The 19,381-nt window shown below is 33.8% G+C and overlaps 1 protein-coding gene across 11 annotated transcripts in view; it reads right to left on the reverse strand.

The window, feature by feature from the left end:
* The window catches only part of LOC126965384 (dachshund homolog 2), a 235,616-nt gene that overhangs the window by 9,954 nt on the left and 206,281 nt on the right, over nt 1-19,381 (reverse strand). For all 11 annotated transcript variants that reach the window (XM_050808958.1, XM_050808959.1, XM_050808957.1 and 8 more), the window contains one exon: nt 1,074-1,220. In XM_050808958.1, the coding sequence (XP_050664915.1) occupies nt 1,074-1,220 (147 nt within the window). The remainder of the gene's footprint in view (nt 1-1,073; nt 1,221-19,381) is intronic.

The raw sequence follows: 19,381 nt of genomic DNA on the forward strand, positions 1-19,381 counted from the left end.
ACATATTTTTTTTGAAGAACAATCAGGAGGCCACATCAACCTACGCAAATACCATCAATATGAGTCTAGCTGTTTCTTCTCTCTCAGAGCGCCAAAAGTTGTTTCCAAAGCGGTGAAAGCGTTTAAACTGATATCAAAAAGAATTCTAAGGGAATCAGTTTTGAGAAAATAAATCATCCAAATATGCAACATTAATAACCTTTCATTCGTTTCACTTCTATTAAGATAAAATATCAAACATTAATTAACAGAAAATCTGATAAATCGATGAAATTGTAATGATATTAAGAATTCCAAATGGTATAAATCTTTAGAAGTGCACTTAAATGCTCTAGTAAACATGAGTTAAGCAATTATTCAAGAAAATGAACTCGAATGCGTGCTAGCGCAAAACCCCTGCTTCAAATGGCCTGCGAAACGATTGCCTGACACGGAGATTAGTACAAACCATCACTACTAACGTTTACCCTTCTTACGTCACGCACTTCACATTTGCCATGTTAGTGTAAATCACGATTACTCTAATATAATACTAATTCTGATAAGAATACGGCTCGGAATCAACTGCCGGAATCATGCAAAGTTTTACTGATATTCAGATAGTTTGACAGACGGCAAGTTAACATGTCAGTAGCACTCGATTTTACTTGTTGATTTGTCTGATACATATCGCAACTGAGGGGAAATTATGTTGAGGAAATGAATTCAAATATTGCAACACAATTTTGCTTTGAAGTACAATAATTATTATTAAAAGTATTTTCAAGGAGTCAATTTGACTTTATGGAAAAATTTCAATTGGAATTTACTAAAATATTAGGATATTTGCGAATCATAACTATATTATTGTGATGCCTGTTCCCATTTCACAAACAATTTTTTGGTAAGCTCAACGCAGCTGTTACTGAAATCAATTAAAATGAATTTTTTGTCGATAGGAATTTGTACAGTTACTATCATAAACATTTCATCATCTACTAAGCCCAGTTTCTTACTTGTTTCAATGGGATAGTATTTCCCAAGATTCCTTCTCTTATCGTTTATTTTTTTTTTATCATTTATAGATTACTTACCAGTTACTATTCTAAGTATTTCAGCGGGTGCGCCGGATTGCTTGAGTGCCTCTTCGATCTTTTGCCGCCTCTTCAGTTCTAATTCTAATTGTTCTTGTATATGCTGCCGCTGTTTTCTCTCTTTCTTCAACCGCTTCTGGTATATCACTAGAAATAAATAATTCTTTTAGGAAAATTGAACAATTTTTGAGATTTTTGTAACAGTTCAGTTTGTCGGTTGGCTGCCTGACTAATGGCTAACGTCCGCTAATACTTCGTTTATTTTGTAATCTGACAACAGATTCGTATTGTATTCAGAATTTCATATATTTTAATGCTTTAGCGTGGAACCATTATTCATTTTCTAGGATAAATATTAATTACGTTACTTCTAACTCAGAAAAATCAAACAGACTATTAACTAATAGTAAATTATGTACAACAAGGAAAACTTTATTTTAATTTCTATGTTCAGATATTGTAGAATTTTTTAAATGCTTGCTTATTGTTCAAATATTTTAAAATTTAAAATCCCGTCTTAGGTAGTTTTATTACAACGATTGCGAAATACTCTCACAATAGATAGTAGATTTGCAGTAAACATAATATTATATTCACAAATAATTAATGTTGCTGCTAATGAAACGCTCGGGTTCGCCTGTGATCGACTCCTGCGCATCATTTGTCATCCCACGACCTCCGACACGGCGTGTAATAACGATACAGTATCCATCGCAAACAATTTTTATTTTTATTCGTCTATTTTACATTTGCCTAGGCATCAGTTATTAAGATATTACTCTGGTAATTATCATTTGCGAATTTCATGGACGCATGAGTGTCTTAAATGAAATCTTATAAGAATTCATCATATTTTTTATATTTGCTTATATAGCGACTATTATAATACATACACACACACACTTAACAAACGGTCGACGTCCAATGCTGGACAAAGGCCTCCCCCAATTATCTCCACGACGACCGGTCCTGCGCTGCCTCTTCCAAATCTATTCCATATGTATACTACTGGAGGAGGACTATCTATATAAATGGAGAGCCGTTTCCTTCAGTTATACTTTGAAAACTACTGAACCGGTCGGAATAATACTTATACTAAAAGGTGCAGCGTGTTTCGGAAAAGTTTTTAGTATAATTTATGGTGATTACTTATCTAGAACCTATATTTTTTTGCCTTAGAAGTACTTATATATTTGCAATACAAATAATTTAGTCGATGACATTTCATTTACATATGACAATTCATACAATGAGCGGACACGGGGTACTTAATTTTTATCAGCCTTACAAATAAATTTGGCATAAAGTTATAAATAACTACTCATAAACCAAGAATATGTAAAATGTTTACAAATAGACATTTTGCTTACGATTGGTTTATTCGGACGTTTAACATTTTCTGCATTTATTTGCCAGGTAGCTTGTCATTCGGAAAACTTCAGAATTATCATTGTATTGACAGTGTTGTCAACAATATTGTAAACATTTTGCATATTCTTTGTTTATGCTTAGTTATAACTTTATACCAAGTTTATTTGTAAGACCGTATATGTTTATTATAAATAAACCTATAGCGCTGCTTAACAGTAGGAAGCCAATTAATTTCAAACAAAAACGAACCACTAGACACAAACATAAGGCTCGTGAAGAGCTGCTTGTAAATTTCGGCGTCATTTTGCAAATTTCTCAAATCGTCGAAGATGAATTAAAATATAAGCAGCTCAATATTAGTGATGTAATGATTGTAGTGTGAAATTTGATAATTAATTCCGCTGTATACATGACTGGCCAAATTTTTCCGCGTAACCTGCAATACTTATGGGTTCACATTTCAATGAAAAGGTTCGGTCAATTCTCATGTGTCCATATAAACGCCCAGCCAGTGGAAAATTCATTCATCCAATATGCACCCAACACACTCTAACACCTCTGAAAAACACTCTCTCACTTCGATGAAGCTTATTTTCGGAGCTTTAATCTCACCTCATTTATTTATTAACCCGTAATCGATTATCAAATAGCCAATGTTCGGCTGACCAATTTCTTTGTTGTCGTTCCTAATATCACTTTGAACAATTTTTTACCTGAGTTAAGAGCTTCAATAAGACGGACTCAGCGCTCCATCTATTGTTTTTATAAGTCAATATTTGGTTACGCATTGTCGGCATCTCTTTGTAATTCATCTTTCTTCTATATCCATAAGTTCATGAACAAAGATGATTTGTAATAATTCTACAATGGGTTATTCCATTCGGTTCGAGGGAGATTTTTAATAAAAAGTTCTAATCTTTTGTTCTCAACACATCAAAGCATTCGAAAACTGGTACTATTTTAATTGCTATTGTACTAATATCACCACTATTGATTCTTAGCTCGAAGATTGTGTTACAATTATGAATCATAATATAAAAGCCCTTAGTAAAATCTAAACAAAAATACTTTTCAAGGGAATTTGTAAGCGTTGTTAAATTACAATTGAAAACACAGCAATAACTCGAAAACACGCAATATGAAACGAAACAATGTAATGAACGAGTGTATGAGTGAAAACAAACCACCGAAATATTGAAGGAATTCGTTCAAAGGGGAAAAATGCAATAAAAAGTCTCGTCCGATGAGTGTGGTTAAAAAGCAACGAACGATATGGTTGCGAACATCGGCCGCAGACAAAAGTTCGACTACTTGACTATGCAAATTATATTTGCGGACGCCGCGAGTAAGGCCCGATCTCCGGCTTTTCATTTCACTTCTTCGCAGTATACCGCGTACTCTTTTCATATTTTCATCCGATTTCCTTCCCCTCGATCATTTTGTTTCGTTTTTAAAAAGTCGCGGAACAATGCTGCTTTCCGCGGGGTGTATTCGCCGCGAGCGTTTTCTTGCGAGCGTTTTCATTCTTATTTTTATATCTCTTTATTCATATCCGTTTTCTTTCTTTAATACTTTCTACTCATAAATGCTTGGAACGGTCCCCTTGGGTGTATTGTTCAAATAATATGTAAATGAGTGAGATCGACTGAACCAAATTAGAATTATAATTTGGTTTATGTTACATTGCTTTTGATTTCGTTATTGAGCGTATGTTGTTAGAATAAATTGTTACAATATGACTCTATCTATTTTTAAGGTATTTTCACTGGTTGTTTGACGGACAGATGGTCGTTGGGGCAGTAAAGACCTCGAATGGCCACCACGTACCGGAAGACGCAGTGTTAGTAAACCCCCCACAAGTTAGACCAATGATGTGGTCAAGATCGCTGGAATAGGTTAGATGAGGGCAGCGCAGGACCAATCGTCGTGCAGATCTTTGGGGAGGCCTTTGTCCAGCATGGACGTCTTCCGGGTGATATTTTGATAATGACACCTCATTTTATAACTAGTAACTTATATGTTTTTATGACAATAAGGGGCGAGACGAGCAGGACGTTCAGCTGATGGTAATTGATATGACCTACCCATAACAATGCAATGCCGCTCAGGGATCTTGAAAAACTAAAAAATTCTGAGAAGCACTACAATTGCACTCGTCACTTTGGAACATAAGATTTAAAGTCTCATTTGCCCAGTTATTTCACTAGCTACGGCGCCCTTCAGACCGAAACACAATAATGTTTACACATTACTGCATCACGGCAGAAATAGGCGCCGTTGTGGTACCCATAATCTAGTCGGCATCCTGTCCGAAGCAGGGCCCACTGGTACTATTTTTATGTTACAAATTGAATAAGGGATCCGCGGGAATAAATAAAAAATGATATATTTATATAATTATTGACAAAATTCGAAGCAATGGTCAGATTAACATGTAAATGAATCTACACTCACAAAGTCACAAGCGCCCCTCGTATACAATAAATATGATAGTTTTCACTTCTCTGCCGTTTGACTTAGAAAAAATATCAAACGAATTTTATGACAGACTCCCCTCTCAGACGCACCAAAACCATTTAGATAAGTCTTTTTTATAGTTCTTTATTGAAAATAAATTGCCTAGAATAAAATCAAACGCATTCGGAATGGCTTTCCGATAGATGAGTATGAAATAATGTTTGTCAGATAAGATGAAACAGGTCTCGATAACGTATGCTTATTGCAATCATTTTATATATTACTATAATATCTGTGCTTAGAAACTACCTTTTACTGTAAGAATATATACCGCCAAACAGGCATAAATGATGTAATAAGATATTGTATCAGAACTTTTTTATATCATATTATATATGATGAAATATACAGGAGACAGTGTTAAATAGATTTAAATTTAAATTATTAATACTATTAAAAATATTGTTTCTACTCAATTAACGAATATTATCAAACGAATTGGTAACTGGCACCAATACTATATTTAATATTATTTATTGTGATAATTTTTACTACATTGTCTTAACATTATATTGATTATTGTAATTTTATATTGTATGGTCTCTGAGATATAGCTTTACGTTGGTAAAATTAAATGTAGCAGTAAGTATTGATTGTGTTAGGTTATTATATTATAAAACGATACCACAAAAATATTTGCATGTCTGTCAAGACGAAACATGTGCCAACTCTTAAATTTGTAACAACTTTACTTGTGAATTTTTCTGGCAAATAAAGAACTTTGACTTTGACTTTGATATATATGCATATACTTGATATTATGTATTTTGTATTTTAAAACCTGTGTAACACACTAATACTACTACTACTACTACTACTACATATAAAATAAAAGTGATTTAAGTGAATTTGTTTCTCTAAATAAGTATTTCGTGAATAACGTGGTAAGTTATTAATGATAAGCATACCAATAATTAAGTAAGTGTGGAATTGTTTGATATTCTCAATGAAATAAATTAAAAGATAGGGGTCAGATGGGAATGTGAAATCAATATATTTATTCATATTTATCATAAACACCAGTTTTATGAACAATATTATTTTCTGTGATGATAAATAAGTAGCTTTATAATGCATTTATATAATTATAATCCCGCTAGGTGCAATTATTTGTATGATGAACATGGATATTTGTTTCCGAGTCCTGGATGTTTAAATGTATTTATGTATGTTTAAGTAAGTATATTGTATTAAATATATCATTGTCTTGTACCCGTAGTACAGGCTATGCCTAGTTTGGGGCAAGATAATTTGTGTAAAAGTGTGTCATTTTTTTTTTATTATTATCATTAGTAAAGAAATATAATACGTTTTATTTATCAGTGGCTGTATGGACAGCATCGTTGTTTTTTTATGTCAATTCTTTATTCAAATTTGAAACTGTTTGTTTCGTTTCGTATGTATTTCATGTATCATTCATAATTCGATCGTTACAACGACTACTGCAGTCATACTAGTACTTTTGTATCGGGAATACAGTAACCTGGAGATTCCACAATGTCGCTGTTCTGTGTTACACAACCAAAGTTTGCTTGTTACAAATTATAATGTACATTTTTCGGTCTGAGTCAAGTCTAAATAATTAAATGTATTCGCATTATTAACTGCAATTAATATTATAACACAGTACTATAATTAATAATAAGAACCATCCAACCAACCAAAATTGTTTCCTATATCTGCCGTATTATCATTTCCTCTCATGTTGGGCACAATTTATGAGGCGAGTGGCCAACGAGATAAACAGTTTCCTCAAACTGCACGGATTATTGTTCATGCCAGACCAGTGGGGATCTAAGTTATGACTTACGAATGACCTTTGACATCACACAAAATAAATATCACTTTTGTTTGAGACGTACTTATATTTTAAAATATATCGGTGTCTTTTACCACTACAGTTTAAGCTTAATATAACTAGCGTCATTTTGCAATAGACAATATGTGTAGGCAATTATTATTACTTAACTCTTTATTACAATTTCATCTATATTTACTTCAACTGATATACGTCCACTGCTGGACAAAGGCCTCCCCAAAGATCTACACCAGTGACTAGATCATCTGTCCATCTTGTGGGGACCTACCAACACTGCGTCTTCCGGTACATTGCCGCCATTCGAGGACTTTACTGCCCCAATGGCTATCTGTCTTGAGCTATGTGCCCTGTCAATGCCAATTCAGTTTCGTGGATTATTATCCGGTCAATGTCGGTGACTTCAGTACCCTACGGATTTCCTCATTTCTGATTTGTTCTCGGTGGGAAAGTCAGAGCATATTTATAAATATACAAATTGTAATCCCGCCGGCGTAGGTTCATGAAAATTCCGACAGTGGTTAGGGCGGCATAGTGATGAAATGCCCAAAGTAAAGCTGGCCTTCTGTATCTCACCCTTAGCCCAGTTATTTTAGCGATATACTCATGAGATAATGGTCGGGGCTCTTTACTATAAGACTATTGACCTATTATGCTCTGACGTGCAATCAGTTAAATAATTTTGGCTAATTGTAACACAGGGCTAAATCCTAAATAGAATTGTATTGTATATAATCTAGTTTATAAGTTATAAATCTCGCAAATGTTATACCTAGACTTAAGTGTTTCATTGTAATTTTTAGTCGTTTTTTTACTTTTGGAGGCTCATAAATGGCCTTTACTATTATGGCTGTCAGCCCACCTAATATAATAAAATACATAAATAAATTTGACTATTTACGAACACGACTATCAGGACAAAATTATTATTGAATCAACATCCCACATGACAGTAACTTCCTGTGCTAGGTCTAAGTATTTCGTCAATTTGCTCATCACAGCTTTGACGAAGCTATCCTCACATGGAACGAGGGTCTCCACAATAATTTCCCCACACAATAGATTGCATTGCTCGCAATGAAAGGGGGATACCCTGTTCTGTATTAAAGCTACTTTACCAAGAATAAACATACAGTCACAGTAAATATGGCTGGTAATTTTAACGGCTAATTTTCGAATTAAAAACGTTCAAATGTCCAAACGCCAGGGGCTGCAATATCGGGCCCGTACATTTCACGGTCCGTAAGTTGTTCGTATCGTCACGGATATAATAACCAGTGAAATGGTAACTATAAAGAGAGATTGTATTTTTTACTAACGTCGTAAGAAGTCGGAATGTCCGACCGGCCCTTTGATCGGTTTGATAAAACTGCCTGCAATTTTCTTTCTTTTTTCATAACAAATTTTCTCAGCCGTTATTGTTATGATCTATACATATCAAAAGTTTGTATGGACTTATTGTATAAAGCTGCTTTTATTGATTATTTTCATGATTCTTATTACATGTTTTGCAGTGAACTGACGTATGGCAGTTGATTATAGAATTAGTGCTCCCAAAAGGATATCTCGCTTAAGCAAAAAAATACCACATTCAGAAATCAATTGCGATTCTTGCAAGTTCGTCAGCGCATTGACATACTGTGACTGAAAATATATTATTTTTATATTAATATACATTTTTTAACCGACTTCAAAAAGGAGGAGGTTATCAATTCGATCGATATTTTTTTTATGTATGTACACCGATTACTCTGAGGCTTATGATCCGATTTACGTAATTCTTCTTTTGTTCGATGCGAAATAGATGCTATTTGGTCCCATAAGTCCGAAAAAAATCTATGAGAAAAATTGGCGAAACGCTTTCTCATGTTTCTGCTTTCCAAAGAGGTATTTGAACAATAACTTAGAAATATAGTTTTTGGATGTATATTTGGTATAATTTACCTATCCATGTCCTTATGTATCTCTCTCAGCGTGACAGAAGCTGGTTCCTTTTAGAAATCTTTGGATATATTTGGAAAATCAACTAACTTCAAGGATGCCCATTATGAGAATCAAATACGTGGTTACTGGCTGCATGTCTTCTGCGGGCGAGTACTTTTTGTGTTTTAATTCTGAAAACTCCAAATCTCCTCGGATTGTTTTGCTAGCAACATTTACTTTTACAATTCTGTTCCATAAGTTACGGCTGTCAACCCAATTGGTATGATGCTACTGACGTGTCAAGCAATAGCCAATACCATACAAAAGGAAGTATCGTACAGCTAAATTCAGTGTTCATATTATATTCGAAACACGATTTTATAATTCTCATAACACTCAACGTCAAATGTTCTATCTGATCATCAAAAGTTTACGTCCACTAAAATCTTACGTACCTTCGGATTGCCCTACGTGTGTGTCATTTTACGATTGTCTTTGGCTATTTCTGCTGATGGATATGGACTGTTGAAAATGTAGTCAAACATGACTATTATTTCTTTTATAGTTATTATAATCTTTGGAGTTATTCAAAATCACATTTGTAAGCCTGAGATAAACACAGAACCTACAAAAGTTAGGCTGTCTTGAATGACATTTAAGAAGTATAGATCAATTGGTTGGTTGATCTTTTTTTATATAAGAAGGGGCAAACGGGCAAGAGGCTCATGTGATAGGAACTGGTGATGTAACCGCTCATGGAATGGTATTATGGGGCCAAGAGATGCCTTTAAATTGGGACTATTCTAAGCTTCGATCAGGAAAACTAACCTAAAAGGTTAAAATAAAATCGCTATTACAGCTGTTGTATTGCAATGTAAAATAATATTGTATCATATACCTTACGAAATTGTAATACCTGAATAGATATAATTATTTGTTCCTATTAATTTAAAATTGTTTTCAAACAATAATCAGAAGTAATATTTTCGTATATATAGCATTAAAATAACACGTTAATATTTGTTTTATTTTTTGAATATATTTCTTCAGTCCGTTATTATTTAATTAAATGTTCGTTCCTTTGTTAAATGTTTGTCTCCTTTGGCAACCCTTATAGCTCAGTGATTAGAGACCCTGAGCTAGAAGGCTTTACCTAGTTTGAGGCTTAATGTGTCAATGTAATTATTGTAATTGTTATCAATTGCCAGTAATGTTTATTGAACCTCTATTTGTAGGGGTTCCTAAATCGATATTTTTAAAATACTAATGTTCGTTTATGCAAAATTACGTATCCTAGTATTTTACCGATCGTTTTGAGATACTTACACACTATAATATAGGAGCAAGTTTTTATCAATCTATATATACTTTGCATGAAGCGTAGCCGGGTACAAGTACTTATAAATGAATCTGTATGCTAAGAGTGCCATATCATGTTCAAAAACCAATCAATTCAAAGTAAATTCGAACATATACTATAGCCACAGTGAAGCGTGGCCTGGTACAGGTACTAATAAATGAAACTGTATGCTAAACGTGCCATATGTTCAAAAACCAATCAATTCAAAGTAAATTCGAACATATACTATAGCCACAGTGAAGCGTGGCTGGATACAAGTACAAATAAATGAAACTGTATGCCAAAAGTGCCATATGTTCAAAAACCAATCAATACAAAGTAGATTCGATTCGATTAAGATCGAATGTATTCTTTTCGTCGGAATGGCTCACCGGGCCATGCTTCCTGCGACATCAGTGTGGTCGAAACGTTACACCTTTTATTAATATGCTTGAATTAATAATATTGTAGATATTGGTTGGCGGGCCCGGGGATCGCGTGCGAATGATGAAATCGTGAGGCTTCGCTACATCGATTCAAAATATCGATTTACATTACATCGAATATTAGCTTCGATTAATTTTATTATTAATGTTTATTTATCAGCCCAGCTGTTTACAGAGTGATGTCTTTACTTTCATATACGATATTATTGAAAAGCAATTGAAAATATCATACTATCAAACTTAAGGAATATAATGTCAAAAGAAAAACAAAAACCATCTTTATATCTGTTGTGTCAGGTGAGGCTGAACGCTGTGTTTTTCTATTATTAATGTGCTATTTTTATCAAATATACTATGTAACTGTATCTGCTATGTTATTATCAAACTCCTAATAAGAGATGTAATTATGAAAAATCGAAAAGCGAACAAATGACATTTATATAATGTGACTTTTCATGATCAATCTAACCTTGTGATGAAGTACTTGTAAACATTTCGATTGATCGACTTTGTTTTTTGTATGTTTTGATTATATATCAATCATAATATATCTACTACTAGCTGAAGCGACAGACGTTGTTCTGTAGATGGTAAAAAATACTGTTTTATAGGAATTTGCCAATAATATTTCAAAACGCCAAGAATTATTTCGTAAAAAATGCTCGCTGTTGTTATAATGAAATTGTTTCACTGAACTGTCAAACCGTGCGTCAATAAATTCTCTCACAGAAAATATGTCCATACAAAACAAATATTGGAAATAATAATAATTATGGGTCCCAAATCGAAATAAAAAGTATCCTATCTCTCAAGTTGGACTGAACTACACTCCATGAAGTAATCCCTATTTAAATCCGTTCATTAGTTTAGGAGTCCATCGCGGACAAACAACGTATCACGTAATTTATATATATTAACATATACGTATATCGAATATTTATTCTAACCCTTAGTGAAAATACTGAAATATTATAGCGATTTTTTTATAAATTTATCTTTTTCGTTATTTTCATATACAAACAACGTTTGCCAAGTCAGCTAATATCATATACGAATCATAATAGAATTTATAACAGTTATTTACACCGGTTCCTTGAGGCAGCAACAGAAGACCGTGCAATGAACTGGTCTTGATAAGTTTACTGGTTATTTTGTTATTAAAGGTCTTCCTTTATATTATATTCAACAAAAATTAAAGGCCCTTCGTCTATACATGGATAAAATAATTTATTTCCAGTATTTAATGATGAATAATTAAAATAATAAAAAAAATATTCTATACGCTATACCATAAACTATATAGAAGATAGACGTCATGTTTTGATTAACATATTGTAATATAATTAATATTTTTAAAGTCCACTTTCATTAAAATAATAAATTAACACATAATTTGTAATGACAAAACAAGTAATAAAACTATATTTTCAAAATGGCGAAATGTTGTGACAAGCAACTGCCATTAAATAACTGTTAATTATTTATAAACAAGACCACGCCGTGTTCAGTTATCCATCCATTATTTATATCATTATTAAATTATGTTGTCGTTATTCCAGTTGCAAAAATATATAATCATAATTTATGACTTATCCGACACTTAATTTACCGATGACAGAACAACATATGCGTGATGGTTATAAAATTTGTTGTCAATGCATTTGATGACATGACTAAATCAATTTATGAGAATCTATTGTAAATTGGATTCATTGTACAGGTATTACTTTTTTTTGTGAAAATAAGGGAAGAGACGAGCAGGACGTTCAGCTGGTGGTAATTGATAAGTGCCACCCATTACAATGTAGTGCCGCTCAGGATTCTTGAAAAACCCAAAAATTCTGAGCGGCACTACAATTTCGCTCGTCACCTTAAGACACAAGATGTTAAGTCTCATTTGCCTAGTAATTTCACTAGCTACGGCGCCTTTTAGACCGAAACACATTAATGTTTACACATTACTGCTTCACGGCAGAAATAAAAGAAATACTTGTAATTACAGAAATATTAGCTATGTATTTGGAATGAAAGAATCAAAATAGACTATTTCATAAACGTTCCTAATTCTTTTTAAAGTAATTATAGTATATTATGAACGCTTATACACTTGCAGATAATTGACTTATCAAAAGTTAATTACTTTCACTTATACGTATAATAAAATCGTAAATAATTTAAAACTGCACATTGACCCCCTTATCCATAATGGTCCGCTAACTTTAAACAGCCGCTTAGGAGTGTTTTTTCTCATTCTGACTTAGGTCAATAGAAGAAGACAGCGTGAGAATTAGCAATGCTTTAAGTTAGCAGACTATTATGAATAAGAGGGTAAATATTTTAGTAAAGAATACTTGCTCTGCATTCTACAGAAAATACCGAGTCCAAAAAAAGTATTATATGGATTTTTTGTCTGTTTGTATGTATCTATGAATATTTTTAATTCAAATTTTGCATTAATTTTAACAAGAATTCGGGTCTATAAATCACGCTAGCTGCTAACAGTATTTTGATGCCTTTTAGCGTCCACGCGGTCGACGTCGCCAGCAAAACTAGTGTTATTAAAAATATTACAATCTAATCTTAATTTATTAATATTTCAGAGAAATCTCCATCCTCATCCTCTTAATGCACTGATTTTTATACTTTTATACAAAAAAAAGTTAATGATATAATAATCTATGTTCATTTATGAGAATATAAGAATTTCAACCAACACACAAATAGCTATGTATCATAGACGATGGACAGAGATGAATAACGTGCTTTACTTTTATGCAATATCATAAAACCCAGGTAAAATTAACAAATATTTACAATGGGTGATTGCAACGGTCGAGAGAGATCCCCTTGGCAAACTGTGAATTAAAATGGGGACGAGAAAAATTAATCCTAATACGATTTTAATGAACCCGAAATGAATGAATGTAATAATGAATTGTTAAGCCTGCGCCGCATATCTTTATTTTAATATCAAGAATTATTATAATGTATACAAAACGGAAAAAAAAGTTATTTAGAAACCCGTTGAGGATGTAGGTATATTATAAATGGTCTGCAATTATTCCTCATATTCAAATTCAAATTCAAAAACACTTTATTCATGTAGGTCACGGAAATGACACTTATGAATGTCAAAAAATAAAATTGAATTTACCGCTACTTCGTAAAGGGTTGAGCTAATGAGAAGAAGTTGCAAGAAACTCATTGCCACTCTTTCAAGTCAAGATTTACATTTTAATTGTTTTACAAATCGTTTCAATTACAATATATGGAAAGTGACGCAACAAATATACTCAAATGTCAAAAACTGAAAGGCTTACACGAGTAAGTCAAAAAAGTAAATTAATAATTATAAACACAAGAGTTATTGAGTATAGTAGATGCATCAATCCACACATACCGTAAATAAATAGAGGCATTATGTGAGCATTTCATAATATAAAATATATACTTAATAACTTTAACTTTAAAGGAAATAATAATAATAAAAAACACATCAAGTAGACCTCCCGGTAACAAGATCATCCAGCCACCATATAAATAGGTTCAAATTCAAATTCAAATTCAAATATTTTTATTCAATATTTTGAATAAAAATGTGGATGGATGGATGGAAGTAAAAAATGGATGTGACATCACTTATTGAAAGTCAAAAACTACCACCCATTCCAAAATGAATGCCTCAGACCTGAGAAGAATGGGCGCAACAAACTCAGCGGGCTTTTTTCATCGAATAAATATGTTTACAAAGTAATATTGTACAATTAAACTTATTATTTAATAGCCTGAGGGCGGTCACTCCAATCCCAATCTGTGGTATCATTAAGAAAGTAATTTATGTTATAGTAACCTTTACCACACAAACGTTTTTTAACAATTCTTTTGAATAACGTTATACTTTTGTTTTGAACATTTTCTGGGATCTTGTTGTAAAAGCATATACATCGCCCCACAAAAGACTTACTAGCTCGACTTAGCCGAGTAGTAGGCATCATAATATAGGTTGTCTTACAACACTCTTGAAATTGATTCTACGTAAAGTCAAATTACTTAGACATGTATTCATATGATAAAATGCAATAATAATTAAGGTTTAGGAAAGCACAAAGATGTCCGCCTTAACATTGAATATAAAGCATACAAGCACTGAAAATGTACACCTGAAGTCTCGCTTTTGCATTAACGAATGCGAAAGCGGCACTGTGCATACAGGACGAGGTGCATCCCCCCTTTTGCACTCCTCGTCTCCCCAAACCCTAACACCCTCACAGCGTGGCAACCTCTTACGCGAAGCAGGCGCCTCCAGCACCAAGCCACGTCCCACCCGTTCATTACATGCAAGCGACTCAACAATTCCAGTTTGCTTTTTCACCACACAATCCAGCAGACTGACTTAACTACTCCCATACAACGTCCACTCGAATAATAAAGATGGAGAAATTAACCCGGCCGCACTGAAAAAGCGGAAACTAAGTAAGCTATCTCGAGTTGAATGGAGGTAATGAAACGCGAGCACTTGTGTACGGAATGAAAGAAACTCGTCGTGAAACGCGATGAGCTTGTTGAAACAGAGGGTAAATGTCAACTGCGGAATAAAAACAGTCAACAGATAAATGCAAACGATAAACATAATGAGAGTGAGAGAGATATTCATAAGTCAATGTTGACTCTGGCCAATGTTGAGAATGAATGCAGATTGTTACATATGTTGAATGAATATCATAGGCAAAACTATACACTAACAATAAACATATAGCTTATAAACAATCAAAGTGGGCAAAAGAGAAGAACATATCTAATACAGCAAGATAGAAAAGGACAGTGATTCTATTGTTTCTATAACCGATTTTGATTGGAATTAGCATGTAGGAGGCTCCTTTGTACCGGATGCCGGCTAGATTATGGGTACTACAACGGCGCCTATTTCAACCGTGAAGCAGTAATGTGTAAGCATTACTGTGTTTCGGTCTGGAGGGCACCGTAGTGAAATTACTGGGCATTTGAGACTTGAGTTCTTATGTCTCAAGGCGACGAACGCAGTTGTAGTGCCGCTCAAAATTTTTGTGTTTTTCAATAATCTTGAGCGGAGCTGCATTGTAATGGGCAAGACGTATCAATTAACATCAGCTGAACGTACTGTCTCTTCCCTTATTTTCAATAAAACAATTTGAATAGTACAATAGCTAATGTACACATTTACAAGTCAAAATTGGTCGCGCATTATTGAACTGTCAGGCGCCTACACTATGGTATAGTCTAAGGGCAAAACTACTCGTAGCTATCGATAAAATACCCGCACTAAATTTATTTCTGCCTATAAAATATTCAATTACGTATAAGCACACATTTGCTAGGGCCAACAACAGCGACCACGCGGCACCCCCATTAAAGACGCCTAAGGGCCATTTAATCGGTCAGTGGATGTAAATTTGCCGGCCCCAAAACAAATATCCCGAAACTAATAAGGAAACGAAATATGTAAATCGTCAGCCATATTGTTTCACAAGTGAAATCTTCCTTTAATCTTATAACAAATCCGCGTCCAAATGGCCGGTGCGGGTTTAAATTTGAATACAGGAGAGGGTATTGCTGAGGGTCATGCGAGACATGAGGAAGGAGGTAATATATGCAAGACACGCACCGGAGAGATAGCGCTCATAATGTTATCCTATGCACATATTGCAGCAAATTAGTTGTATACTTGTAGACCGAAAGTAGGGCCACTAAGACATTGTTCGTTAGTAGTTTGCATGGATATGAGACTGGAAATATGGGGCTTGGCAGCTGCTGGCGTAACTCATTTAGATGTTTTATGGCCAGTTCACCGGACCGTGTTACCAATTTAAGATATTTCTATGCGGGACGGCGTGGCGTTAGTTTGGCTTCCGATTAGGGGATTAAGGTAATGCCTTTTAAGGTATTACGAGCAATAATTGTGGGTTTCTATTATGATAGAGAGACCCTTTGAAACAGGACAATATTCAATTGATTCTATTCAATAATTTACGATGCATAGAAAGGGTTGCTATTATTGTTTTAGAGGCCGAAAAAGCCCAAGATAACAATAAATAAAGATAACACGCACTCGGATCAAAATACTAAGGCTGAGGAGATCTACAGAGCTTACTTAGACTTTGCTCAGATTTTACTTACGTAATTTTTTTTTAATTAAAATAAGTGATAAAACAAGCAGGACGCAGTGCCGCTCAGGATTATTGAAAAACACAAAAATTCTGAGTGTCTCTACAACTACGCTCGTCACCCTAGAGACATAAGTTGTCAAGTCTCATTTGCCCAGTAATTACACTAGCTACGGCACCCTTCAGACCGAAACACAGTAAAGCTTACACATTACTGCTTCACCGCAGAAATAGGTGCCGTTGTGGTACCCATAATCTAACCGGCATCCGGTGCAAAGGAACCTCCCACAGTGTACGCATAGCATATTTATTTTTGATTTCGTTTTTTTAGTTCTTTGACAGCTGAAATTATATTGAGCTTAAGCTAAGACAGCCGAATACATAAGTGAAGTTTGCGTTTTATTACATTCAGCTAAGTTTTACGTAAGTAAATACTGAGCAAAGTCTATGTACGCTCAATAGATCTCAGCCTAAAGTATGTATGTATATGGCAGACTTATCCTGAATATAAATTAACTTAAAAGTCTCCTGTAAAGTGAACTCGATAAAACAGTGAAAATCAAACAAATAGACAACGAAAATCGAATGACCCCACGGTTCTCTGAACACCGATTCCCGTTCTACAAGTAAATCAAAGGGTGTGGAACTTTACACCCACTTAAAGCCGGACACAGTAATAAAACGTTCGAACTTTCCAGACCCTGTACTTTGAATTAGTAAACCCTTCTCAATTTGTTCACGTTCACACTAAAGCCAATGACTGCATTTGTAATAAGAGAGACCGTGTGTCTTTATAAGTGTTTTTCTTTTAATTAAATGAACTAGAAGCATGAGTCCGTAGAGTTCTTAAGCTTAAACTCAAACGAAAAATAGTTATTACTGTACGAAACATAATTACCTCATTTTCTTCTATTATTAAAGAGTCATTTTTAAATTAAATTTGTAATGTCATATATAATTAATTGAGATAAATATATTTGCAACTTTTAGTAATATAACATTTTTGCTTAGTTATTTATTAGATTTTAAATTTTGCTTTGATAATAAACGCTAAAGCAATATTATCTTAGTACTCTGGGAATATTTTAGAAGTCTAGTTCATCTTTCAAACAGTGTTTGCGAGCAGCATAAAGTCCCTCGCGTAAGTACAATAGTACGCCTTGACCTCCACCTTACGGATATACAATAAATTACTAATAAGAAACCTTTTTTAACTATCTTCATTAACTTCATTACTCTTTGTTGTAAATTTAAATGATTCCCAGCAGCTTAGCGAAACTCTCTAAGAAAAAAGCGATTCACTCGATTGTATGAAACGTGCAGTCATTGATATATTAACAGATGACGGCTATAATCTTGTAAAAAACGGAGATAGCCGAAATCTACTACTACGTTTTAAGTAACTATTCGCCTTCAAACGTGGCCGAATTATACTTCGTCGCTTATCGCCACACTGTATACTATTTCAAACTTATGTCAAACTAGCTGACCTGGCCAACGTTGTTTTGCCATATAAATTATATATGTTAACCTTCCTTGAGCTTCAACGAATCTACTACAAAAGATTTAATTGAGGTCGGTCGATAGGAGTTATTAGGGAACATACAAACATACATTCTCTTTTATATATACAGATAGATTACTGCACGTTTCATACTAAACTAATTCTCAATTTTTACTTAGGCAGTCCCGTCTCTTATAATTAGTATTTACATCCTCTTTGATTCCCAATAACAAATCGCTAAAGGCTGAGGACGTGTGTCTAGTCGGCTGCATTTAACATGAATGTAACATAACACCAATTGTCCGCAATGAGTTGAAGGTGCTGAAAACAATTTGATCCCGGTCAGCCAGTTTATATAATTACAACTGTGGTTTAAGCTTTGAAACACAATACGAATTCAAATCTAGCTCGGTAATAATTTGTATCGGTTACATCATTGTTCTTTTCTTCTAATCATTTCAATTATATTTAGGATTATTGAACCTACATTGCTACGATTTAAAATTACTAATTCTGACTTTAAAAGCTAGGTTTAATTGTTTGTTTTCGAGTCATGTATGTATATATTGTATTAAAATATCTTAATATGGCACCCTTAATAAATTTTATGCATAATTGAGGGTTTAGATAATCCTTTTAGTTATAAATGCTACAGTATTTCTTTACACTCCTACCCCTCTTCTTAGTTAAATCGTAATATTATTGTGTGAAATACGTCCATTTCATAATTATTAAAATATATAATATAATTTTGATAGTTAATTTAGGACGTGAGTTTTATCAATACGAACTATTTTTATTAATCGTCACCAGCATATTATAATAAATTAAATTAATTTGAACATAATTGTGGTTAAAAATATATTGGGAATATGTGTCTAAAATTATAAAATGCAGAATGAAATCGGAACACAATTTGCCAAGTCTTATTAGCAAAGTCATGTCCATTAGGAGCGGCTCAAAGACATCTAAGTGCAAGGGTCCTAATCAAGACGAAATTAATTGTTTCCAAAGAGGTGATTCCGAGGAATATACTCGTTGATTAAGTGTGGAGCTCGGGTCCACGACCGAGCAGGGGTTATTAAATAATTTATTGTCTAACAACTATTCGAGAGGCACTGCTTAAATGTTCCAATAAGATTCTGCTGCTAAGTCTTGTTGCGGTATATTGCCGGTGTAAACTTTGTCCGCGAAACTTAAATGAATTCACACTGCAATCGTAGCGAGCTGGAAGACGTTTGCCAGCACAAAC

This window comes from Leptidea sinapis, chromosome 7 (assembly GCF_905404315.1).
Source record: "Leptidea sinapis chromosome 7, ilLepSina1.1, whole genome shotgun sequence".
NCBI lineage: Eukaryota > Metazoa > Arthropoda > Insecta > Lepidoptera > Pieridae > Leptidea > Leptidea sinapis.